Below are 27,900 nucleotides of genomic sequence, written 5' to 3'. Positions count from 1 at the left end.
CCTAATTCTGTGTGATTTATAAGCTTTTGACCTCAATTTAGGTCCCCACCGTGACACAAGTCCCCATGAGTCTGTGTGTATTCAGGTTTAAGTCCCCACCGGTATATAAAAACAGGTACACACACACAAACACACACACATTATAAAAAGTAATTTTTAGAAGTCAGGTTAGATTAGGTCAAAATAGTACAGTTTAGACAGAAAGCTAACTAGATAGATAGATAGATAGATAGATAGATAGATAGATAGATAGATAGATAGATAGATAGATAGATAGATAGATAGATAGATAGATAGATAGATAGATAGATGGATAGACGGATAGATAGAAGAATAGATAGATGAATGGATGGAGGGATAGATAGATAGATAGATAGATAGATAGATAGATAGATAGATAGATAGATAGATAGATAGATAGATAGATAGATAGATAGATAGATAGACAGATAGACAGATAGATAGATAGATAGATAGACAGATAGATAGTAAACAAACATGATATAAACAGGTTATTTATATGCTGTTTTAATAAAGTTGCATATATAAATAAAATACAGGATACAGTATATTGCTGACATAGTTGCTACATAAAATACCATATAAAAATCATGCAGGTTACACAGATATTCTTAATATATGTATATAATATACCAATGTTACTGTGGAGATTTTATATGATATAAGCTGCATATCTTCATCTACCCAAAGAATGTCCACTTACTGTATGTAAAAATTAAATATCGCTTTAGAATAACAAATATTACTCATGATATAGGGCACTTTATGTCATATTTGACATTTCCGTATGGGCAGTAAGTGGTTATGTTTTTCTAAGGCTGCGCTGACCTGTGAAGCAGCCAGTAGTTTATTTGCCTCTGCTCCGGCGCCTGGCTGTGCCAGTGATAAGAATGGGAGGAACAATCTAACCTTGATAGGACATAATCCAGTACAGCTGTAGGCCACTCCTCTCATTTCATATAATGGCATCATCGCTGACTGTTACATTACATTTACATTACATTTAGTCATTTTAGCAGACACGTTTATCCAAAGCGACTTACAAATGAGGACAATGGAAGCAATCAAAATCAACATAAGAGCAATGATATGTAAGTGCTATAACAAGTCTCAGTTAGCTTAACGCAGTACACATAGCCAGGTTTTGTTTTTTTAATTATGTAATAAATAAAAAGAAAACAGATAGAATAGAGAAAGAATAGAGCAAGCTAGTGTTAGAGGCCTTTTTGCTTTTGTTAATAGTATAATAAATAAAAAGAAAACAAATCGATAGTACAAAAAAAGATTAGAAAAGCTAGTGTTAGTATTTGTTTAAGAATAGAATTAGAATAGAGAGTGATAGAGTTAGAGTGTCAAATAAAGATGGAAGAGATGTGTTAACTTACATGTTATCCTTTTACAGTCCTATGATAAAAATATCACATTTTTACTTTCAAAAACACACAACAACTTTAGAATTCAGCATGTGACCAAATTAAATATAGGCTTATACATTCTTCTAATTTATGACTTTTTTTTGATAAAGACATCATGCATAAATCAAAATTACTCTTTAGCAAAGATCAAAAAGTCTTTAATTTACATTTTTTTGTCGTTACACAAAAAAAGTCTCCTTATTATAATGTTTTTTTTATATATACTTGGAAAAAACTTTTTATAAGAAATAATAATAAAAAACAAAATCATCATCGATCATCTAATTTTTACAGCCCTATAACTTTAAACATTTCGCAACCTCATAAATGAGTACAATTTATTCAGTAATTCATTTGGAGATAAAAAAAAAGAAAAAAGATAAAAAAAAGTGAATTGGTCGTGTTGCCGCGCAACGCGGTGACATCATCCAAACGCGGAAGTGGAATGTTACAGTTACAGAGAAAGTGACAACACGAGGAACTCAAGTCATGTTATCATCCAAGAATCAAACACAGTCCTGCAGCCTTGCCAGATATCTAGATGGAGAATTCTGGGAGATTAAAGGTGCTTGTCGTGACGCGATCTCAGCATGTGAACTGTTTCAGTGCAGCAGGTTAGTAAACCGTGTTTCCTGATTCACAGGAGTTATCTTGAGTACGATGGAGGCTGTGCGCAGTTTTTTAATGATATAATAGATTTAAATGCATTTTGCGCTTCATTTGAATTTACGAGAGTTCGCTGTGTTCTCGGTGCAGTTATGAACTGACTCTGGATCAGAGCAGAGACCTGACTGCAGAGAGGCTATATCACATGTTAAGACTGCCTTTCATGAAAGAACACCTTCGAAATCAGGTACATGAGAAATGAGAGACTTCTGCACGTCATTATTACGCATTCAAAAAGTTACCATCCTAAAGTTATTTGAAAAACAATAGCACTGTGTTATATTTTCTAGTACTTAAATTCACATTGCATTATCCTCCAAGGCTTAACATTGTAAGTTAACATGGTAAAAGTCTTAAAAGCATGGTTTTACCATGGTATAAGGAACAAAAAAAAATGTGTTTTTGCCATGACATCATAAAACCACTGCATAAAAAGCATGCATGAAGTAAAATGTTACTTTTTTAGTGTAATGCATATTATTTGCCTTTGTTTAGCTGAAAGAGAAGCAAAAAGGCTTCATAAACAAGAGTTTAGGCATCACTGAGATCATCTGCTCCGCTGACATGGCCACTGGAGTCAAGGTTTGTCAGTTTTGTGTTGTACACTGACAAAAATGTTAGTTACAAAGAAATGGCAAGTAACATACTGAATTATACTTGAAATTTGGAAAACGTGCAAATTGTTGTAAAAATCATTTAACCAGTTGCTTCATAATAATTACGCTGAAATAAGCAGCAACAGGATTTCTAACATGTTTGCTTGCTGTTGTTTACATTGTAACTGAATTTTGAGCTATTCTCAGGACATTTGCATGTCGTGTTGGCATGCATGACTCTACATATTTGCATTTATTCCACATTTGAATTGTCACACTGCACTGTTTGCTGTCACCCTCAGCTCGGTGTTGTGTGTGGACTGTACGGAGGTGCTGTCAATAATCTAGGCAGTCCAGAGCAGAAGATGAAGTGGTATCTCCCTCTTTCAGTAAGTCAGGAATAAATTCTGTGCCCTCCAGACCTCGAACACGCTCAATATATGTGCACAAATATGTTTGCAAGTCAAAGTCCTCATCATTTTAGTCTCCATGAGTTTGCACGTGTTGTTTGTTCATTGCAAGAATGACTGGAATTATTGATTTAAAGGTATAATTTACCCAACAGTTTAAATTGGCTGAAAGCTTCCTCACCCTCAGGCCATATAAGATGCAGATGAGTTTATTTCTTCATCAGATTTGGAGAAATCTAGCATTCTGTCACTTGCTCAGCAATGGATGCTCTGCAGTGAATGGGTGCCGTCAGAATGAGAGTCCAAACAGCTGATAAAAACATCACAATAATCCACAAGTGATCCACACCACTCCAGTCCATCAGTTAATGTCTTGTGAAGTGAAAAGCTGCATGTTTGTAAAAAAAACTAATTCATCATTAAGATGTTTTAACTTCAGTTTGTTGCTTTCGGCTGAAATATAAGTCCTCGATCCATAATTAGCTTCCTTCATTGAAAAAGTCGTCTTGTCTGAATCAGGAGAGAAATACGCACAGACCAAGCACTGTTTACTGACAAAAACAGTCCAGAGTGCTTGTAAACTAATATGTGGGTGGATTTTGATGTGAGACAACAACAAGTGATAGACTTTTTTTACTGGAGGAACCATTACTATGTATTATTAACTCATATTTTGGCCAGAATTGATTGATGGATTGTTAAAACGCCTGACTGATGGATTTGTTTCTTACAAACATGCAGTTTTTTGCGTTAATTGCTGGACTGGAGTGGTGTGGATTACTTGTGGATTATTGTGATGTTTTTATCAGATGTTTGGACTCTCATTCTGACGGCACCCATTCACTGCAGAGCATCCAGTGGTGAGCAAGTGATGCAATGATGGAATTTCTCCAAATCTGTTCAATGAAGAAATAAATTCATCTACATCTTGGTGGCCTGAGGTTGAGTACATATTCAGCAAATGTTCAGTTTGGGGCGAGCTATCCTTTAATGTCCATGCAACATGTCCTAAACGATTTTGTGTTTAATTGCAGGAATTACAGTTTACAGGGATGTTTGCGATGACTGAGAGGGGCCACGGTAGCAATGTTCGAGGCATTATCACTGAGGCCCGATATGATCAATCCACACAGGTGATTCCCAAGTCTATTCTACTCTTTCATCTTCAGACAATCTGTGGTCAAGAGTGATTTTAATGCAAATTTGGCGAATACTTGAAAAGAATACTCGACCCGAAAATCTACATTAAATTGTGGCATCAGCTACTTATGTTGTAAACCCATATGATATTCATGCTTACTTATGGAATAAAATACAGCTGAGATTTATACCATCAAGCTCTAAATAGGTTAGGTTTTATAAAAGTTCTCAGTAACCCATACAATAGCTTTATGAGGAACAGACTGAAATTTAACATGGTATTCACTGAAGATCTTTATTTTTTGGATCTTCTATTCCTTGGATAGGAGTACAGATGAAACTAATCTTGTATCTAGAGCCCGACACAAATACACTGTTCGCAAATGACTCAAATCCACACTTACTTGGGTTATTATGGAACAGACACAGAGTTGAGTTTAAATGTTTCTGATGGTTGTTTTGTAGGAGTTTATTATTCACACACCTTCCGAAGATGCTCAGAAAATGTACATCGGTAACGCAATGAAAGGACACTATGCTGCTGTGTTTGCTCAGCTCATTATAAATGGAGAATCTCAGGGTAAGACTGATTCAACGACTGGTTATGCTGAATTATCATCACAAGCCTGTCTGCACATTAGTTTAGCATATCTGGTATGATTATGTCAGGTCATCAATAGTCTATATTCAGACATGGACCCACTTAAATGTGGACATTTGTGGTCAAAGTTTGGTGCTCATCAGTTTGTTTGTTATCTAAAAATGTTTGGAAAGCATTAAATGCATTATGCACCGACTGATATCATGACAGAATCAGCTTGAATCACTAAGCCATGTGTTTGACACATAACTCGTACCGTATGAATATGAATGACTCCTAAACCATCCGTCTTATTGAGATGATGTCTGTCTCAGGTCCCCACTGCTTTATTGTACCAATCCGTGATCAGAACGGGTTCATGTGGCCAGGAGTGACGACCATTGACATGAAGCACAAGGAAGGTAATATAATAACTCTAATTTGCAATCCAGCCCTCCTCAGTAATGTTTTTAAGATTTGATGGTTTTACTTAATGTGTTTTTATACAGGTCTGCATGGAGTTGACAATGGCATTTTGATATTTAATAACGTTCGCATACCACGGGAAAATCTGCTGAGAAAGTGAGTTAACGGACAGGATTGCTGTAGATTAGATGTTGTGAACTATAGATTTTAACTGAAAGACATTCATGAGATTATAGCATGAAAATAAAACAAGAGAATATCATCGAATGTTAAAATTAAAGTCATGGAAATGAAACAAATCTTGAAATATCATGGAAAATTTTATTTATTTATATATTTACATTTTTAAACATATTCGTGAATTTAAGTGCTTATTTTTAAATGATTTGGGAAATTCTTATCCATTAATTATGAATGACTGGAAAAATAATTGACATTCATTGATGCCAACAGAAATCGAATTATTTAAATAGTGATTAATTAAATAATGATTTAATAATATTTAAATATTTTGCTATTTTTATTATTATTATTTATTTAAAAATTTTTTTTTTTTTTTTACAAATTTCTATTTGATCATGTATTATTTATTTATTTATTGGATGATTAGAAGATTCTCAGAGATTAAAAAAAATTATAATAATAATAATTTGGGTATTTGACAACATTTATCAGAACACAACATGTAAATATATATGTGTGTGTGTTTCATGTATATAATAGTTGTAAATGAATGTAGGAAGGAATGCATGTGTCTCCCAGCTCATTGTATTTGTGTGTTGCAGGTTTGGTTCTGTATCAGCTGATGGTTTGTACTCGTCTCCCATCCTCAGTAAAAGCAGTCGCTTCAATGCAATGCTTGCTGCTCTGACGCCCACCCGCCTGGGTCTCACCGTACAAGCCATGGCTGCCATGAAGGTTTCTGCCCACCTCCACTCACATTTAACACAACAGTAATCAGTGTTGTTACTCAGGAAACATGATTATCATGCACCATCACAAACGTGCATCTCTGCATGACCCAGTAAAGTCAGTGATGCTTCAGCTTCACCACAAGAGGGAGACATGCAGTTATTTCTCAAGCGCAATATAGTGTTATTTAGCAAATATTTCTCAAGCATAATATTGTTATTTTAGTATTATTTATGTACTATTGTAGTAATAGTTTAATTATCTTTTACTTTTATATTTTCAGTATTCATTTTGAAGTGACTGGAGTCCAAATTTATTTATAACTTCATAATACACATAGTTTAAAGCAGCTTCACAGAAAATCCTGATATTAATATTTACAGTATCTTAGTATCGTCATGCCTTATAGTTGGATTTAGCAGATTAGAGCTGGGCGATAATATAGTTTACATTTTGTGACTATACAAGCAATCAAGCAGTTATATAGTGTATATTGCTCTATGCAATTGCACTGTATGTATGCAGATAAATTTGAACATATTTATATATCCAACTTTATATAAAGAGCTGGGCGATAATATAGTTATAAGAGCTACTTGGTCATCTCATTTTGTATTTCAGAGATGAAAATAAGTCGTAACAACTTTAAGATGAGTAAATGATCATTTTAGGGTGAACTGCATCTTATATCTTATTAATTATGTCCAGTACTAGTGTTTACACTGTCTTATTAACTTTCACCTTTACACATTGTGTTTTCTCTACAGTTGGGGCTCGTCATTGCAGTACGTTACAGTCACAGGTATGATGTTAAAAAAATCGGTGTGTGTGAACGTTGTGCAAGTTCATGTGAAATTCAGATACCATGCATCGGTGGTAACAGATCAAAAGAATTCCCTGTAATTATTTATCAGTATTATAGGGTCGTGCTCCTTCAAAGGCATCAAAACTGCATCGATGAGTTTCAAAAGCGATTTATGTGGTGGCAGGGGAGAGAAAAATAAACAACAAGTTCTAGAAATGAGTGAAAACAAAATGAGAGCGCCGTGACGTGTGGAGTTTCTCCTCACCGCAGAGCACATCCAGTTCAGAGGGATACTCTCGTCCACGCCTCCGCTGCTGCTGCACGTCTTCCTCACATGTGGCTTTGTGCGCGTGTGCGTCTGCGTGGGCGATGCTGGGTGTCTCTGAAAATGGCATCCCCAAGCTGAAAAAAATACAGAAAGGGAGGAAATGTTTGCTTTCTATAGTTGCAGGTTTTCCATTTGCAAAATAGCTCCGCGCACCCACTCTCTCACACACACACACACACACACACATATCAGAGGAGGAACAAAGAGCCACCACTCTGGTGCCAAAACACGTATGAGCGCTCAGGTGTGAGAGAAAAACCACACTCGCTGTTATCAGGCTCCACGCTCTCAGCCCACCACACCTCTTCTTATTACGACATGCACCACAAAACCATTGCACTTCAGACTTTCTGAACGAGAGGCTTTAAGATTAAAACGACAACGTGCCATCAAACACTCGGTGGTCATGGTGCATGCATGTGGATCGCAGATTTGCTCTCAACAAGCAGCAGGTTGTTTGGTCGTCCATTGGTTTTAATGGTGGGAAGGTTAGTTGTAAGGATAAGACTTGAGAAACAGACAACTGCTGAGATTGATACGCAAGCCGGACTCTTGAAGTCAACCTCTTGAAGTCAACATGAAATAGACATGTTGATTGTGAAATAGTCATTGGTGCACATCATTACAAAGAAAACGGTGTTTGTCTTTGCAGCTTTTGATGATCACATTACCACGCCGTCTGTAAAATGACTTTTATTTTTGACTGACCTCACTGAGGTCATGCAGCCATTTGTTCATACACAGCACTGTATCAATTTATATATTATTATAGTATTTTAAAAACTATTTTGAATTAGCTTTAATTTTTATAATTTCAGTTTACATTTTAAGGTTTTAGTAAAATGGTATGTAATTGTATTGTCATTTTTATTATTAATAATTTAAACACACAGTTTTAGTAAGTTTAGTCATTTTTATTAGTTTTTGTTTTTTTAATAGATTGTTTTTCAGTTTTACTCATTTTAAATATTTTATTGATATATTAATATTTTAGTCATTTTATGTTTTTTTAAATATTTTTATAAGGCTTTAATTTGTTTATTTTATTTATTTATAGTCCGTTTTGTACTTCAGCTTAAACTTATTCTTTTCAGTTAGTTGTCAAGGTTGCTAATTTTCCTGTATATTTTTTAAATGGAAGTTTTTCATCTAATATTTATATTTAATTTTTTTTTAGCTTTATTTCAGTTATTGAAAATGATTAATAATAGTTTTAGTTAACAATGACTGTACTGTCAAGCAGGAGCAAGTATAGTTTAGTCAATGCAATCCTTCTAAAATCTTACCAACAGTCAGTGGTGATTTAATGCCAGAAAGTCTTAATATAATCTAAATTGTAATAACAAATAACAATATTTGAAAGATTCTTATACAGGATGTCAAGTAGGAAGTATATGGGAGATAAAATGGGTTGTGAATGCCATATTATGTTGACATTAACAGTGTAGCATATCACATTTCAAACTAAATCACGAGAGTAGCGTTATGAAGGACAGTTGTTCAGATGACATACGGCACTCATCAGTCTTCAGGAAATGTAGGTGTGCGCTTGCATCATGTGGTTCCACTATGTCTTCCGCCGTCTTCTACATGTTCCACTATAGAATATTGTAGTTCAGAATAGTTTGTAGGTCTGTGTTCCGGCGAAAAAGAGGTTTACTTGTAGAGAAATTAACTGACAAAGATGACGTTACACATGCCAAAAGTACTCTTAGATAAAAGCAGTCCTTTCTCACGAAGGCTGTCGTGTTGAGATCACATGATCAGCTGTATATAACTCACTTTATCTCAGTATCAACCCAACTGACGTCACCGAAGCTGTGCATCTGTTTGTTCATGTTAACTAACAAGTGTTGTTTCTATACTATTGCTGTAGTATTTATTAATATTTTGATATTTTAGATTTTATTAATTTTATTACTTTTTTATTATTATATATAACTTTAATTTAGTCATTTTTATTAGTTTTCATTTTTTTATTTATATATATTTAATATATATATTTAAATATTTAATAATATTTTTTTGTTTTTAGTCATTTTAGATATTTGTATTCATTTTGGGGGGGTTGAACTATTTTATATAACTTTAAGTAATTTTTTATTACAGTTTCAGTTTACTTTTGGCTATTCGGTTGCAGAATAAATAATAATAGGTTACAAACTCTGCAACATCGACACTTATTGAACTGAACTGAATCAACATTGAGCTAACAACAATATTGTCTTCTGTCCAGCTGCTTATTGTCCAATAATTAATAATTTGATGAACTTTGCACTATTAGTGAACTAAATTGAATCAACACTGAACTAAATTAAACCGAATAGTGACACCGTTGTCCTTTTTTAAAGTTTGAATTAAACAAATTTGCTACATTAACAGTTATTTTCTTGTTTCTTACTGTGAACCTGCTATATAAATAAATGTGACTTGACTCAACAAATACCGTACACCTATAAATAGAGTGTTTCTACAATAACATCAGTAACTGAATGTACTTGAGTAGCGCAAAAAGCGTCTGTTTAATTTGAAGCGGCCTGTACAAGAGAAGGCACTCAACTTTAGATGAGGCATGTTACAATAGGATTTCTGTGTGGGCTTCTCACCTTTAAAACCACACATACGCGCGCGCACACACACATGCTCCCATCTCGTCTGCTCTGTGGGGAAGCCACCTGCAGATGTTCGATGTAGAGATACAGTTTGTGGTAGTTCAAGAGTCACAGGTGTACAAAGCTCGACTGCAGTACAGCAGAAAGACACAAACATATACAGACACAAGACCAGACGTCCACCACAGCAAGCCTTCCTCCGCACACTAATGCATGTACTGCGGTTAGGAAAGTGGGTTACCTGGAAGGTTATCGGTTCATTTCTCTGTGCGTCGACATCCAGGTGTGTTGTGGGGCGTCTGACCCTTTACTGTGACCCCCTTTGTGTTTCTGTTTTGGTTTGTATGTGATTCTGACAACGACAGAGGTTTCTGAGTGTGCAGTGACATTTTGAATGCATTTAAACGTCTAAATGAGATGCACATGTACTTATTGTCTCTTTCACAGTCGCAGACAGTTTGGCCCAAAGGATCAGGACGAGGTGAAGATCATCGAGCACCAAACACAGTATCTGAGACTGATGCCACATCTGGCTGCTGCCCTCGCTCTCACCTTCACCACCAGGTAGGTACTTCCCGTCCACGGCCACATCCCTTTGAGTGTGATCTTTTTATATGTAAAGACAAGACACTACAGGCAAAAACACATTTTGTTTCATGCACTGGTCAGTTTTGAGATTTTTGGCTATTTTGGTTTTCATAATGTGCTGTTTTAGGCTAGTGGAAAGAAAACATCCAAAATACACTTTGAAGTGGTCACTTCATTGCACTTTATCTATTTGCATCTGTAAACTTCAGTTATTCAATGCATATCTTCAATGGCCAGTTTCTCAAGTTTTTTTAGTTTTTTCCCCACTTCAGCAGTACTTCCATACATGCATAATAACCTACAGTTTTATTCCCATCTGAGGGGTTTTACATAGGGGGTTGTTCATGAATCCTTCACCTGATTTTATCTGAATTTTTTTTTTTTTTTTTACATTTAATATTTTCTGGATGTTGACAGTATTTTCTGAAGTCATAAAAAATAAAAATCTAAAATTCCCTCTAAAAAGCTTTGACTCTAATATTGAATCTGTTATTTGAATCTGTTTTATCCAGTATTCAGATTTCTATTCTAGAATTGTATGCAAATGAATGCATATTTAATTAGATTATGCCTCATATCTCAGAAAACTTGTAATTCTTTATTTGCAGATCTTAATGTAATCAAACAACTTGGGAAGTATGGTGAGGTTTATTAGTTATTAGTAAGTTATTAGAAGTATGGTGATAACTATTAGTATTCCTGGGGTGTCTTGCCTTAATTTAGCAGATGATTTTGTTCAAAGCACATTGCATATGATAAAAGACACAAGCTATTTAATTTAAAAAGCCAAAATGTTAGCAGTGAAGGTGTGTTAACAATGTTTACCTTTTTAAAAAAAACTACTTATGCTACAGTCACTTTTTGCTGAGTATAGCTGAACAAAATAAAGTTTACATTTATGCATTTGGCAGATTGTTTCATCCAAAGTGACTTAAATTGCATTCAAGCATCCAGTTCATGCATTCCCTGGGAATCGAACCTGTGACCTTGGTGATGTTAGCATCATGCTGTAGTGTTTGATCTAAAGGAATACTGCAAAATTAAAATGAAATATGAAATTAAAAGACACTTTTGACTCAATTGAAAGTTATACTATACATTGTTCTGTTATTTTCTGTAAACCTTGAGTTGCAAAAATATACTTTTCACAGACTACGATGAAGCAATTCCAGTCCTCACCATGCAAAAAAAGTGAAATTTTTCATATTTTAATTTTAAAATACATGTATAATGATATGCTTTGTGTTACATTACCTGGGGAGTAAACTGCAAAACAATTTACAAAACGATGATTTCTGTCTCTCTAGATTTCTATTAAAAGAAGTCGTGGCCTAATGGTTAGAGAGTTGGACTCGTAATCGAAAGGTTGCGGGTTCGAGTCCCCGGCCGGCAGGGATTGTAGGTGGGGGGAGTGAATGTACAGCGCTCTCTCCACCCTCAATACCACGACTGAGGTGCCCTTGAGCAAGGCACCGAACCCCCAATTGCTCCCCGGGCGCCGCAGCATGGCTGCCCACTGCTCCGGGTGTGTGTTCACGGTGTGTGTGTGTGTGTGTGTGTGTGTGTGTGTGCATTTGTTCACTACTCACTGCTGTGTGTGTGCACTTGGATGGGTTAAACGCAGAGCACAATTTCGAGTATGGGTCACCATACTTGACAATACGTCACGACTTAAAAGTAACCTGTAAGTCTTTCAGGACATACAATAGCTTTGGGCGAGAAACCATACTTGCTTATTTTTCTATAAATAGTCTGGGTGTCTACACAGAACATCAAACTATATGAAAAACTACCAAGAAAATCATCTTTTCCATCATATGTGTCCTTTAATGACATAAAAGTGTCAGCACAAAGAGCAGTTTTACTGGCCTCCACTGGAGGTCACTGTTTTTGTGCCATTCAGGTCACTGGCTCATTCTGAGAAAAACCACAGGAGGAGAATCAAAGGAAAAGAGTTCAGATGCCTCCTTCTGAGAAACCACTGCAGGTTTCATCATTATTTATCTAACACATCTGCGCTTTATTGGAAATAAAAGAGATCGAAGGTTTATGGTCAAACATTTGTACAGTGAAAGTCTGAGAGACAGATTTAATTACTGACATAAATATTCCCTTTTGTAAAATCATTCATCACAAAGTTTTGTTTTTTAATATTTGTTTATTTAGACGTTTATTTTTGCAATGTTCCTGTAGCTCAAACACCACATCATGTCTCTAGCACCACCAGGATCATATATATTTATTCAACGTAATAATGTATTAAGTTACGGTTTGATATGCACATTGTCCGTATGTTCCTGTGTTTGCTCTCAGATACGCTGCGGGTTTGATGGATGATGCTTTGTGTCAGGGTCAGGACCTTCAAAGCAATCGCGCTCTGCAAGCTCTCGTCGCAGGACTCAAAGCCTACAGCACGTGGGAGAACGTCGCGTGTCTGCAAGACTGCCGTGAGTGTACTGGTGGCATGGTGAGTGCGTGTGTGTCTTTGCACTTAAACACACACATATACACTGATACTAATGTCATGTGGTGCAGAGATGTAACCGTGTCAAATACAAACATCCTGAACTGTCAAAGAATAACTTGCATTGACGTTTTTGTGGACAGTGGTGGCATAAGTGGTAGACTTTGATATGTTTTACTAAAATTGTATTCTTCTAATACAATTTTTAAATTGGATTTTGCTTATTCTTTTATTATTATTATTATACTTGCATTTTTCATATTAATTTAAAGCCTACGTGGAATATCTAGGACCATTACAGGGCAATTTAAAATGATCTAGTGAAGACAAAAATGATCAATAACTTGATGACTATTTTTTTTTTTTTTTTAAACATTAGGTTTTTGCTTTCTTGAATAATACATGCAAATATCAGTGGTGTGATCTTATTAATAGCCTATGTTTTTTTGTTGTTTTTTTTTGGCTCACAATGCTTGTGGTGTGAAAAGCATGTATATGTTTAAAATGTGTGAAACCACAGGGCTACTATATAATTCATAGTGCACCAATTTGTTTTCACACATCTGACATTAAATATTTTTCAACTCATGCAAGACAAAACACTAGGTAAGAAAATAGCACTTGTGTTAACTTTAAGATGGCTTTTTAATAAATAAGGCTCTAATGTATTGCCAACACAAACAGACACTAAAAACTGTAAACAAGGTGTCATCATTATTAGTTGTGTTTACTAAGGCAAGCATCATTATTACTATAATTCAAGCTCCAAATGCATTATATGTTTACCTTGCAAGTGATTATTGACTTGTACCTGTAAGCAACCACCTAACAAAACTTTAGCAACCACATATTAATGTGCTAGAAATGACTCAACCATATATCAACATCCTGGAAATCATTTACAACATTCTAGCATCACTGCGGCGAGTTTTGCACTTCTCACATTTTCTTCAGCATGTTTATTTCCATCCATTTAATTAGCAAAATACCACCAAAACTAATACAAATGCCCCCAAAATTCACTATATTGGAAAGAAGGCCTTTGTATTAGTACTTTTTTAATGTATGATATAGATACACAGTTAAGTAATATCACATGAGCAAGAGTGCTGTTTTTCCTGAATATTAAAATGACTGCAAATGTGATTTTATACAGCCATTTAATAAACAAGGTGTTAATATTAAATTAGATTTTAGATGTAATATTGTCTATTTTCGCTCTACTTCACCAATGAAACTGCTTTGAAACAAACTCAGAAAATCAATTTAAGTGGGCACATATTGGATAAATTAATTGGTCACAGCAAAACAAGTCATTTCTATTTGGTTTTATGCTAATTGTGTGAGTTTGAGTCAGCACATTGAAAGTAGTCAGACTTTAAGTGGGTCATCATTTTTAAAGGAATAGTTCACCCAAACTTGAAATTGTGCTGAAAATGTCCTCAGGCCATCCAGGATGTGAATGAGTTTGATGGTTCATCAGAACAGAATTGGAGAAATGTACAGTACAACAAACTCATCTACATCTTGGATGGCCTGAGGGTGAGTGCATTTTCACCAAATTTTCATTTTAGGGGAAACTATTCCTTCAAACACTGTCCATGTACTGCATGTCAAATATATATTTTGATTTGCTTTATTTCCTTTGGCCACTTTTAAAAAGACACTGTGGTTTATATTCCTCCAGGGCTTTATGATGGAAAACCGCATTCCGTCTCTGAAGTGTGACTCCGACGTCTTTGTCACATTTGAGGGCGACAACATGGTCATGCTTCAGGTATTCATAAGTACTACTTTAGATGACACCACACAACAAATATACATAAAACTGGCCAGCAAGTATTGAGGGGAAAAGAAGGCTTGGTCACAAGGGTCATGTTTATTACCCTCTTTTTCCTTAAGGTTGTTATTTGTTTTCCTACTAATTTTAGAACTATTCCCTTAATATAGTCCAATATCACATTTAAATGCCCATGTTCAGACAAACATGGCATTAGTTTTTAAATCAAACAATCCAAGATGGCTGACTAAGTCGCTTGGGAGTGTTGTGTGTTAATTTATTGTCTATGATTCATTTGTGACTGAAGTTCACAAAGCTCTTAAATCTTTAGATGTTTCAAAATCAGCAGGTCCTGACAAATTGGAACCTTCTTTTTTAAAGTTAGCCGCTGATTTTATTGCCCCTCCTTTGACTTATATTTTTAATCTTTCTCTTGTTTTAAATGAAATTCCATCTATATGGAAATCAGCTTTTGTTCTTCCCCTGTTTAAAGGTGGAGATCCTACACAGCTAAATAACTATCGGCCCATTTCAAAGTTGTCTGTTCTTGCCAAAATCCTTGAATCATTTGTTAATAATCAACTAAAGGACTTTCTTTCTGTTAATAATATCCTGTCTGATTTTCAATCTGGTTTTAGAAAACAACATAGTACTACTACAGCAGCCTTAAAAGTACTAAATGATTTTATTGAATCAGTTGACAACAAGAACAGTGTGCAGCTTTATTCATTGATCTGTCCAAAGCATTTGATACTGTTGATCATACTTTGTTGATACAACATCTTGTCAGTATCGGATTATCTGAAGATGCTATTGGTTGGTTTAATAATTATCTCTCTAATAGAACTCAGTGTATACAGGCAGATGGTTTTATTTCTAGTTCATTTAATGTAACTAAAGGTGTGCCACAGGGGTCGGTCCTAGGGCCGCTCCTATTTACTATATATATTAATAATATTGATCAAAATGTTAATAATACACATTTTCATTATTATGCTGATGACACAGTAATTTATAGTTCAGCATCCACACCTAATCTGGCTCTTTCACAGTTACAGCTTGCTTTTAATATTGTTCAGCGAAACTTATTCGATCTAAAACTAGTTTTAGATGCAGATAAAACAAAATTTATGTTGTTTTCTAAATCAAAATCAATTCCTCATAATCCTCCTTCTATTATAACTTCTCAAGGTTTGGAGATTGAATTTGTGTCTCAGTATAAGTATCTTGGGTTTTTAATTGATGATGCTCTTTCCTTTGGCCCCCATGTCCAGCAGTTGGTGAGAAAATTGAAAGTGACCTTGAGCTTCTATTTCAGAATTAAATCCTGCCTTTCCTTTGAGGCAAAAAAGAAGCTTGTTGCTGCCACTTTTATGTCTGTATTGGACTATGGTGATGTTATATACAGTATATGCATGCATCTTCTCAGAATTGACATACTATAGACACTGTTTATCATGGTGCACTGAGGTTTATAACAAATCTTAAGACCTTTACTCATCATTGTGAGTTGTATGCCCGGGTTGGATGGTCTGCTTTGTCCATCCGTAGGTTAAAACACTGGCACGTTTTTATCTACAAATCTATCCTGGGTTTACTTCCCTCATATCTTAATACTTATATCTGTAAAAAGTCTGTTTGCAATTATAGCCTTCGGTCCCAGGATATTTTCTTATTGTCTGTTCCAGTGGTACGTACTGAACTGGGAAAAAAGTCTTTTAAATTTGCTGCTCCCTTTTCTTTGGAATTTATTTGCTAATTGAATTACAGCTTAAGAAGCTGGTGTCACTAGATATTTTTAAAGGGTTTTTAAATAACTTGGAGACAGAAACATTGGACTGTAGATGTTTTGACTAGTTGTGTATTGATATGCTTGTTTGTGTGCATGTGTGTAATTTATGGATTAGGGCTGTGCGATATGGACAAGAAAAACCTATCATGATTTCTTGAATTTTTGTTCGATTTCGATTTTAATCGCGATTTTGACACAAAAAGACATGCTTTACAGTTATAAATGCATTCTGTGTGAATTTGAAACATATTTCCAAAGGAAATCAATTAGAACTTTACCAAAAAGTTGTAACATGTCTTTAGAACAGACATATGCCCAAAAAAAAAAAATATATATATATGTGTGTGTATATGTGAGTAATCAAACCAACAAAACAACCTAGACTAAAGTCTCTCAAATAACTACAATTAGAACTGCGGCAGAATCTAGCTGCTTTAAATGTTTAAAGGTTTTCTGCTAAGAAAACCAGCATGTCCACCATTTCTGGTTTCAAGCATGAACGTTGGCATGTCACCACATTCCCTCCAGTGCTAAACACCCTCTCAGATGGTGAGCTTGTAGCTGGAATGCCCAGATATTTTTGTGCAAGCCTGCTCAATCTTGGGAAGTTAATTTGATGTAGTTTCCACCATCGAAGAGGATCTTCCTCACTGTCGATAGAGGGAGCAAGCGGGTTAGAGGCAATGGCTTCTTCAAGCTGCAGAGATGCTGGCATGGCTGAGACAGTCTTAAAAAAACTGCCCAGAGACTTCTTTGTTTTTTTTGCTGATGAAGGTAGAACTGTGTCTACATTCTGTCTCCCTGTGGTGCTCTCAGAATAGTCTCACAAACTAAATTGAATTAAGTGGATTATGACGGCATTAGAATAAAGGGGGTCATTTTGATGCCATTGCACACAAGATTTGATCGCAATAATGTGTCCTTAGCATTGGGCTGGTTATTAGATAACTGCTGAGGTAATCAGGTCAGCTTTGTGATTCATTTTATGCTGGTTCTGATTAGCACCACATCGATTCGACACATAGGACGACACACATGCACACATAACGACTCAAACACAACGTCTGCATTCACAGCTTGCTGAAGCCTAAAGACATGTATTTTCTGTTGAAATTAGATTATCCCCTTCAGTACCAAAATAAAGTCATGCAATTGAATCCTTCGAGACAGGCTGATGGTGTTGTCATTTTAACACTAGAGAAACCATTGAGTTTCTGTGGTTGGGAATTTTTGTTTTAATTACAATTTCTCAAACGTGTACATTTGTCCGTGTAGTTGGAATACTATATTTGGAAATTTGAATGATATGATGTATTACAGTTAGAAAATATGTCTAAATTCTGTATCGTTACATTTAATGAATTTAAACTCTTCAAAATTAATATTTTTCTACCACTTCAGATTAGTAATTGAGTTTTTGCATTGCATTAGTTTATATTGACTTTTATGTCTGTATTGGACTATGGTGATGTTATATATATATATATATATGCATGCATCTTCTCAGAATTGACATACTATAGACACTGTTTATCATGGTGCACTGAGGTTTATAACAAATCTTAAGACCTTTACTCATCATTGTGAGTTGTATGCCCGGGTTGGATGGTCTGCTTTGTCCATCCGTAGGTTAAAACACTGGCACGTTTTTATCTACAAATCTATATTATAGCCTTCGGTCCCAGGATTTTTTCTTATTGTCTGTTCCAGTGGTACGTACTGAACTGGGAAAAAAGTCTTTTAAATTTGCTGCTTCCTTTTCTTTGGAATTTATTTGCTAATTGAATTACAGCTTAAGAAGCTGGTGTCACTAGACATTTTTAAAGGGTTTTAAAATAACTTGGAGACAGAAACATTGGGCTGTAGATGTTTTGACTAGTTGTGTATTGATATGCTTGTTTGTGTGCATGTGTGTAATTTATGGATTAGGGCTGTGCGGTATGGACAAAAAAAACCTATCATGATTTCTTGAATTTTTGTTCGATTTCGATTTTAATCACGATTTTGACACAAAAAGACATGCTTTACAGTTATAAATGCATTCTGTGTGAATTTGAAACATATTTCCAAAGGAAATCAATTAGAACTTTACCAAAAAGTTGTAACATGTCTCTAGAACAGACATATGCCCAAAAAATATATATATGTGTATATGTGAGTAATCAAACCAACAAAATAACCTAGACTAAAGTCTCTCAAATAACTACAATTAGAACAGCGGCAGAATCTAGCTGCTTTAAATGTTTAAAGGTTTTCTGCTAAGAAAACCAGCGTGTCCACCATTTCTGGTTTCAAGCATGAACGTTGGCATGTCACCACATTCCCTCCAGTGCTAAACACCCTCTCAGATGGTGAGCTTGTAGCTGGAATGCACAGATATTTTTGTGCAAGCCTGCTCAATCTTGGGAAGTTAATTTGATGTAGTTTCCACCATCGAAGAGGATCTTCCTCACTGTCGATAGAGGGAGCAAGCGGGTTAGAGGCAATGGCTTCTTCAAGCTCCAGAGATGCTGGCATGGCTGAGACAGTCTTAAAAAAACTGCCCAGAGACTTCTTTGTTTTTTTTGCTGATGAAGGTAGAACTGTGTCTACATTCTGTCTCCCTGTGATGCTCTCAGAATCCACTGCATCCTATGAGAACAAACATAACGGACAATAGAAAAATATTAAACCATAATGTATATTGACCTGTGACACTACCACTCAATTTACCCATACACCGACTCACCTTGTGTGATACCTCTTTCATGTCAGACATAACCTTGGCCTTGATGTTTGGTGTGGATTATTGTGATGTTTTATCAGCTGTTTGGACTCTCATTCTGACGGCACCCATTCACTGCAGGGGATCCATTGCTGAGCAAGTGATGTAATGATAAATTTCTTCAAATCTGATGAAGAAACAAACTCATTTACATCTTAGATGACCTGAGTGTACATTTTCAGCAGATTTTCACTTTGGATAAACTCCTGCATAACTGGAGTTCTGAATGCTACAGTAGTATTTCATAGTACATCAATCTACTTTTATGTCACAAATTAAATAAACATCTCATGATATTGCCTCTTTGAATCATAGAGAACATATAACTAAATTCTCTTTAAAATGTATCCTTCTTCCTTTGAATATTACTTTAATATTGCAAGGCTACAGTTTTGCTGTTTCAAAGCATACTTCAACAAGATTTTGGCTGTATTTGGGAGGGCTCTTATTTGATTAAGTGCTTTAGGCTAATGATTAACCAATGCTGAAGGTCATATTGAGGCATGTGAAAATAGAGGGTGCTGGGATTGTGGGCCCAAAGATTAAACAAGTCACAAAAACCACGAGAGGCTATGCCAGCCACTTTATTTCTCATTCTCGCTCTCAGATTGTGGGGACTTTTTTGTAAGACATCAGTCTAATGAAGTTATTAAGAGATTTGAGCGTCACCTGTCATGAGGGAAATTAGCATTTTGCTCTAAATTTCATACACATGACCAGCACGCTGTTATGTTTTGGCTGTGCCCTGAAAGAGTGTGTCCAATTTGGTTACTTTAAGAAGATTGTTTTACAGTATGCAGTTGTACAGGCAGGAGTAGAGAAGGTTATTTTAGGTTTTGCCTATATGACACAATGAGTCATTTACTCTTTGCAAAGAGTGAACAGTCTTTATTGTCATTGTACTGCTGAGCAAAACAAAATTTTGTTGGTATCCCACATTCTCAGACATGTGATGATTAAACTTCAAAAGTCTACGTTTTCATTGAATGAGCGCTGCACATTTCAAAGTCAAAACTCGGTATGGTTGTTTATATATCTCTGAAGGGAACTGACTGTCTTCAGAAGAGTTTAAATGGCATTTTCATTTCATCTTACCTGCAATGCCTGATACAATAAGATTTATGATCTGAGTGCTGTTTTGTTTACAGCTTTTACAGAAGAAACAGCTATATTTCTGCTGCTCCAAAAGCGCCACCTGATGGCAGAGAATGAATTTGGATTTTCAATCCGTCCATCTGCTGTTTTAGTTCAGACCAATGTGAAAATCAACACATATTTTTAAGCAGGAAATACGCAGTTGTAAACATGAAACAGTGGATCTTTTAGAAGCTAACGTGTCTTGTAAAAAACAATTAAGACAGCAAGATACATTTCTTTTAAATGGGTGGTTGATTGCGATTTCACTTTTTTAACGTTCGTATGTAATGTTGCTGTTTGAGCATAAACAATATCTGCAAAGTTACGACGCTGAAAGTTCAGTGCAAACGGAGATATTGTTTTTTAAAATTCTGGCAGTTTAATGCCTACAAAAACGACTCATAGGGATTACAACGAGCTACTTCCCGGGTCCGTTACGTCACGAACCCAGATAAACCCAGCCCCCGGAAGCATGCAATGAAGGGGGCAAGGCCATTGTAAGAAAAAGCGAAGAGGACTTTCAAGATCTTGATGAAGAAGTTTATTGCAGCATAGCAGTGACAAAGTACATGTAGTACCTTGGGTTCAACGGAGTCGGAATGAGCCCAGAACATCATAAGTTCTAACCTTTTATACATTTCCAGTTTACTACCCTGCATGTAAATGAAGTTGCTCCTTTTGTAACAGCTGTAGTCTGTATGTTAATTAAGTTCTGACACCCCTTTGTCTGAGGTGGTTCTCAGTGTCCCACACCTGCTCCTATTTTAAAATTGGTCACCTTTTGCTCAGGATGTGATCATCCCAAATGGTCTATAAGCAACTGTTGACTTTCTTATTCTCTATAATAATTATGCCATTTTGGGAAATGAGCATGATCAAATATATTGTGGAGTGGAAGTTGGGTCGAGGCAGACTATAGATTCTTACAGTCCCCTCTTTGATGCTCTTGGCCCAAAAGAAGCATCACATCCACTCCCTTACACAGATTACACCTCCCTTCCTGGGTATAGGTGCCCAGTGGCGGTGAAGCCCTGTCTTAGGTTGTCCCCCTCTGGACAAAGGAAAATCTTACCCGTCATTGGGTCATCACCTCATGCACACTGGTTATCGCTCCATCCAATCAGGCAAAATTTATCATAGAGACTTTTCTGAAATTTGGCAAAATTACATACATTTTTTGGGGTTTGGGAGAGGAGCACTTGAGAATCACAACAGCAAAATGAATTTTCTAAATGTACTAAACATTATGACAGTACAAACAGCCAAAAGACAAAGGAGCAAAAACATCAATCAACAGGCAACGTGTGTGTGTGTGTGCTGTTTTCTTCACGTGTGTTCTGTCCCTTTTATCAATGTGAACATCCTTTGTCCACATGTGTGTATTCAATAGACAATCCTGTATTTGAGTATGCGCATATGTGTGTCTTTCTAGTGTCATGTGCAGTGAGTCTGTGTCTTTGTGCATTTCTTTGTGTGGGTATGTCCTTTGCCCACTCGTTTTCCATCTTGGTGGAACGACTGCTGTCCATAGTCTCTGAAATGGTTTGATCTCTCCTTGTTTCTCTTTTCCATTTTTTTTATTCTTTTCAGTCCTTCTAGAAGAAGCAGTCATTGCTGTTGTTGCAGTTTGTGAAGTTCCATCAGGCCCATCCATCCCATGGTGGGTCTCAGGGTTTCTAAATCTTTTTGGCTTGGAGTTCTGAATCTTGTAGGTCTGGAAATCTCTGGATTTCTGGTTCTGATGATCCCTCTGTTCTTTAAGAAGTCTTTTTCTTGTGGAAGTCCCCTGGCTCCACTAGTTCTGCTGGCCTTCTTGTCCTTCAGGTGACCGAATCATCATTCTCCTGGAGGTTACACCTTTCAAGCAAACATCTCAATCCTTATACCTGAAACAAGATAAAAAAAGAAGTGGTTCCCCCCCTTTCCCCCACAATAATCTTTTCACATTTAAAACCTTATTGTTACAGAAATGTAATCACAGAATGCAATTAAATCATTTCTCATACATTATATTTCTATATCAATTCCATTAACACATTTCTTATAAATTATAAAGAATCACCAATATCAATGCTATTAACACATTTCTTATAAATTATAAAGAATCACCCCCTTTTTGATAGTAAACATATTTTTCTAAAATATAATACTATCATAAAACCATTTCTCCAGTTCACATCAGCATCTGCTTGTGACTGAACTACAGTCATGTTGTTCATGCAGTGCTGTGTCTGGTAAGGTGTGAATGGCTTTTTCCTTATTTCCTTTCAACAGTGCCAACTGAGTTTCTAAACTGCATATCTTCTTAAATAAATCACGGTAGCCCATCCTTCTTTTGTGTGAAATATGACACTGTCTTGCCATGTGTCCCATCCTTCCACAAGCAAAACAAAACACTTCCTGATCTTTCCTACTTTTCTCCAAACAATGCCTTGCTATGTGACCATCCTTTCCACATGCATTTCAGAGAGTAACACCTTCTGAATTTACTCTTTCAAATCTCCATGGTGTCTGATGGAAACCATTAGATGATCTAGAACATCCTCTCCTGCCAAAGGCAGCAACTAGTTGTCTAGATTCTGCAGCTTTCATTTCTTCTAATCTTTTCTTAGTTACCTTGTATGAGGCAAAAAGAGCTTGAAGTGCATTTGCAACTTTTCCCTCTTTGTTTTTAGGCATTTTGGGACAATTTTTGAATTGAGACAGAGCCCACTCGTAGGCGTCGTCAGCTTTCACTATCCCATCAAACATTCCCACTGAGCTGTGCTTAGCGATGTATTTAACTATAAGCTCTTCTATTTTTACAATCTAAAAAAATTGTCTTCAGCCATTCAATATGCTGCTTTTCCTCCACTGACTGAACATTATCTAGTTACTTTTAGATACCTGTTAGTCTAATTATTCACAGCTCCTGTGCTTTGGACGCAAAAGAATAAAACAGCCACACTACGTCGGGCTTCTAAACCAACATTTTCAACATTTAAAGGCTGAAATGTGAAGTGTATCCTTTTTATAAAACTTAGTTTTTGTGAAAACCTGTATCTGAACTGTAAATTCTGTTTTTTACAGCCATTTTATGGTTTAAATGTGTTACATTGCCTTACCTCGCTCATACAGTATTATTTTTATTTGTGCAGGTTTTAAAAAGGTTTTAAAAAGCCTTAAATTTTAAGGCTTAATAATTTACGCCCCAGCATAAATGGCTGCCCACTGCTCCGGGTGTGTGTTCACGGTGTGTGTGTGTGTGTGTGTGCACGTTGGATGGGTTAAATGCAGAGCACGAATTCCGAGTATGGGTCACCATACTTGGCTGAATGTCACACGTCACACTTCACATTTGACATGGAGTTACAAAGTTACTTACTGTTAGTAGAATGTCTAAAGTGGACTATTGAAATAAAGTGTTGCCAATTATTGTTGGAGCACAAGGCTGATTTTGTACTTGTGCATACTCATCATTGTTCGTGATCAAGCCGATGACTGTTATATCATCTGCAAATTTTATGATGGTGTTGGTTACATGGGCAGGTAGATAGTCATAAATGAAGAGTGCATCTAGCGGTGGACTCAACACGTATCCCTGTGGAACACCAGTATTCAGGGTAAGACTTGACGTGTATTTTCCTAGTCTGACATTCTGGGAGCAGTTGGTTAAAAAAAAACTTGTGCGTTTAGTCATGCGTTTAGTTTGTGGTGTTTATAGTGTGATATTGCGTTGATTTGTGTAATCCCTTGAGGAACGCTAATGACTAAAGGGAAGTTCTGACCATTAGGATCACACCTTTACACTAAGGACAGGGTGGAGTGGCCTAGACAAGCTGCTAATGCAGACCAGAGAGTAAGAATCTGCTTTGTGTCCTCGAACAAAGACCCTTCAGGCAAAGTTCCCTCTACAGCCAATAATAGTCTCTACTGTAAGATAGAAAAAAGAAACTGAAAGAAATTCTTAAAATGATGTGAATGTGTGTAAAATAGACATTTACTGTACATTTAATAATGAATCATTTCATTACAAAGTGGACTTTTTATAAGTGTGTTAAGAAACACGGTCATGAAAGTGTCTCTCTTTACATACAGCTAAGTCTTGTGTTGTTTTCCAGGTGGTGGTACGAGAGCTGCTGACCCAATACACTAAACTGATGGGGAACAACTTGGTGATGGGACTGATTAGAAACTGGACCAGCTCAGTGTCAGACAGCCTTAGAACCAGGTAAGAGGATAGACAAATAGATAGCGTAATTGTGAAGAGTTGTGGTGAATATTTTTTGGAGTGCCAAATTCACCGAGGTGCGTTAGTCTGTTGGCTTCACTGTGTAAGCCCAGCTTCTATTATCCAGCCTCTAAAACTCCACAGCCCAGAAAAGCTGCACACAGACTGTTGAGCCCTGAGAAACCCGTCTACCCTAGCTTGTATTTACATTAACAATTAGGTCACCAATTTAGCAATTCTGCCTAAGAGGAAAATTTGATAGGTGTAATTGTTTTCCAGCCTGCTATTCATAACATATTAACCAAAGCTGAGATCTTTAGTCGTCCGTCATATTGTAGGCTGAAAAAAAAAATCTGGTTTTATTTGTGTAGATGTGATTCTGATAACGGTTCAGTGAATTTATACAGTATCTCTTTGTTTGACCGAGTTAATCTATATTCCTTTTGGCTGTTTCCTTGTTTATCTAGCTTTCTTGGCTTCAGCGTGGACAAAGTAGGAGACCTAATGTTCCTGCTGAAAGCGGTGAGCTACAGGGAAAGGGTATTACAGCGCAGTCTGGCAAGGCGACTTTATGATAAGGTCAGTTGCTCTCACTAAATCACTGGAAACAAAAAGAATTTCTTCTCTGTGTGGTTTACTGCTGAATATTTTAAGGCAGAGCAAGGGAGAGATCTACTGTATGGCAAGTATGAATAGCTGTGAAATGTTTTAATTGAACATTTATTGGCGGTAAAGTTTAAAACATTTTATGTACCCATAGAACAAACAACATCATTTTTAAAGAATGATTTTAAATTTTTAAATATTTTTAATCATTTTTATTTCTAAGAACATTAAAATCCAGTTTCCTTGTGATTTGTTATTTAAAAGTTACAAAAGACTTTTCATAGAACAATCAAGTAGAAATGACATCATAAGGATGTTCTGAGATTGCTGTTCTAAGAACATGTTCTCAGCATTATAAGAATGTTCAAGTACAAACATATAAGGATGTTCCAAGAATGTTTCTCTCAACATATATTAAGTAAGGAATAATTGACGACGGGCCGTTGAATTATTAGAAAAATAATGCACACCCGAGGTGGTGATGCGGCCACGACGCGAAGCGGAGTGGCCGTTACACCTCGGGTGTGCATTATTTTTCTAATAATTCAACGGTCCGGAGTCAATTATTCCGCTTATACTACGGTTGCCACACCTCAAGACATCGATCAGATGATATATTTCAAGGGATTCGTCCGGTTTTTCTACTTAAATCGCTATTGTGAGTAGGATTATTTCTTCCGCATCTCATCCAACGACTCTTTTGCTAGTTCCAAAACGTCATTTTAAAGCTGGCAATGGAGGCTTGAGCCGTTGATAGCAGACTAATGCAGTTAATAATGAAGTTATTAGAAAGACAGCGAGAGAGACAGAGACACAGAAAGAGAAACAGAGAGAGAGAGAGAGAGAGAGAGAGAGAGAGAGAGAGCTTGTATGAATTAGGCTACCTCTGTGTGTCCCTCAACAGTGTTCTGAAGCACGGTCTCTAAACTGTAAGTCTGCTTTAAGATGCAGCGCTGTTATTACCTCGCTAGTGAGACATGTCTGTCATGTTGTTGTTTTTGTTAGTCCTGTGTGCTGTATAGGTAACGTTAGCACTACTGTATGCTAATTTCCGTTATTACAGTTAACTATGCGAAGTGATATGGAACTGTAATGCGGTCAAGAGAGCTGCCTGGAACTACGTTCGCCGTGCGTTTCCCTGAAAATAATTGCACACCTCAGAACGTTCGTCAGCCAATCAGATTCAAGCATTCAACGGCCCCGTAGTATAAATATTAATAAAGTTATAAGAACATTCCATAAACATTACTTTAAGAATAATACATTTATATAACTTTTAAAACATGAGATCTCATCAATGTATCAAACTATGCTTACATTTGCCAAGATCAAGGGTGAATCACAATTCTCTGTCTTACCCCTTCCCCTTAGTTTTGCGCGTTCACGTGAGAGTAAAGGCTATCCCAATTCTCGTTTTGATCGAGGGGTAGGGCTAAGGGGAAGTGGTAGATACCCCTTAAAAACAAGCATTTTCGCGAGCTTACTTGAAACCAAGGGGTACCCAGAACACACTGCGCAACCGGCAACAATGGCGGCCAGATCATCCAGAGAGTCCCATAAATGTAAGTATTTTTGGCTTAAATAATTGATTTAAAAATTACAACAGTCTTGATTTGTGCTCTACACAGTCCTGTACATATACATTTGCAACTTTTTTTTTTTTTAAATCGCTAGTTTGCTACGCTAACGTTACATTGCTGATTTGCACAACAGTCCCACATTTCTCTGACTAGCCTTGAATGGACTCCATGCATGTCTACAGTTTTAACTAAACTCCGTTAGCAGCAAATTTCGTTTGATGTCAGTGCATAACACTACTTGCTTTGGAGACATCGATACGTGCTTTACATATACCGTCCTGTATCACACAGGGACGCCATAAGTTGTAGGCATTATTTAGTTTTGTGTGTGTTGTGTGTCCTTCCAGGAACTAAGAACTCCCAAAACAGGGTCAGGTACAGACGGGGGGAAGTGACCGCTGCAACCTGGCAATTTTATGAAGACATGCATGAGGTGTTGGGTGCCAGGCCCTCACTCGACCCTCCTGTGGTGGTGGCATCCTTTTATGAGGATCCCACGCCAATCCTCATGGTATGTAATGCAGTACATTTTGTGGTCTGGAATTTCAGAATGTTAACATGTTCTTATTGTAACTCTCTCTCTCTCTCATACAGTGTATGTGTATATATATATATATATATATATATATATATATATATATATATATATATATATATATATATAGAAACATAATTTCCACATGACATGGCCACAAACATTTGTGGATTGTAAATCAAGATTTATCTTGTTCCTTTAGGAGATTGTTGAGCCCTCATCCCCTGCCAGCACCTCTGCAACCAGCAGTTCACAAATGTCTGTACCCTCTACCTCTGCCATGGCAAGCCCCCCAACTCCCTCACCCAAAAAAACAAGAAAAAAAAAAAAACGAGGACTCCAATAAAGTACGAGGCGCCACGAGGAGAGCGAAGCCAAGACAGAGAGTTTCTTGTGCCTCTTTGAAAATAAGTTTTTTTTTTTTTTTTTTTTGTGGTTGCCATTTGCAGTGTCTTTTTGAGTTTTATACATTTGAGTGGCTTTTTGTTTTATAAATGTGTGACATTTCAGTTATGGTTCTAATAGTTGATAAT

At 36.4% G+C, this 27,900-nt stretch overlaps 1 protein-coding gene across 1 annotated transcript in view; it reads left to right on the top strand.

The window, feature by feature from the left end:
• Positions 1-1,857: 1,857 nt before the first annotated feature.
• LOC306884697 (acyl-coenzyme A oxidase-like protein) overlaps positions 1,858-27,900 on the top strand; it is a 47,772-nt gene continuing 21,729 nt past the window's right edge. The window contains exons 1-15 of the mRNA XM_079440811.1: positions 1,858-2,050; positions 2,193-2,289; positions 2,598-2,684; positions 3,001-3,087; positions 4,143-4,241; positions 4,714-4,828; positions 5,164-5,250; positions 5,338-5,410; positions 6,040-6,172; positions 6,934-6,968; positions 10,359-10,475; positions 12,813-12,966; positions 14,651-14,740; positions 24,537-24,646; positions 25,114-25,225. Of these exons, the coding sequence (XP_079296937.1) occupies positions 1,926-2,050; positions 2,193-2,289; positions 2,598-2,684; positions 3,001-3,087; positions 4,143-4,241; positions 4,714-4,828; positions 5,164-5,250; positions 5,338-5,410; positions 6,040-6,172; positions 6,934-6,968; positions 10,359-10,475; positions 12,813-12,966; positions 14,651-14,740; positions 24,537-24,646; positions 25,114-25,225 (1,521 nt within the window). The 5' untranslated portion in view covers positions 1,858-1,925. The remainder of the gene's footprint in view (positions 2,051-2,192; positions 2,290-2,597; positions 2,685-3,000; positions 3,088-4,142; positions 4,242-4,713; positions 4,829-5,163; positions 5,251-5,337; positions 5,411-6,039; positions 6,173-6,933; positions 6,969-10,358; positions 10,476-12,812; positions 12,967-14,650; positions 14,741-24,536; positions 24,647-25,113; positions 25,226-27,900) is intronic.

This window comes from Barbus barbus, assembly GCF_936440315.1.
Source record: "Barbus barbus genome assembly, chromosome: 18".
Lineage (NCBI taxonomy): Eukaryota > Metazoa > Chordata > Actinopteri > Cypriniformes > Cyprinidae > Barbus > Barbus barbus.
The sequence above is the reverse complement of the archived record's forward strand: the minus strand, read 5'-3'. Positions and strand labels throughout refer to the sequence as shown.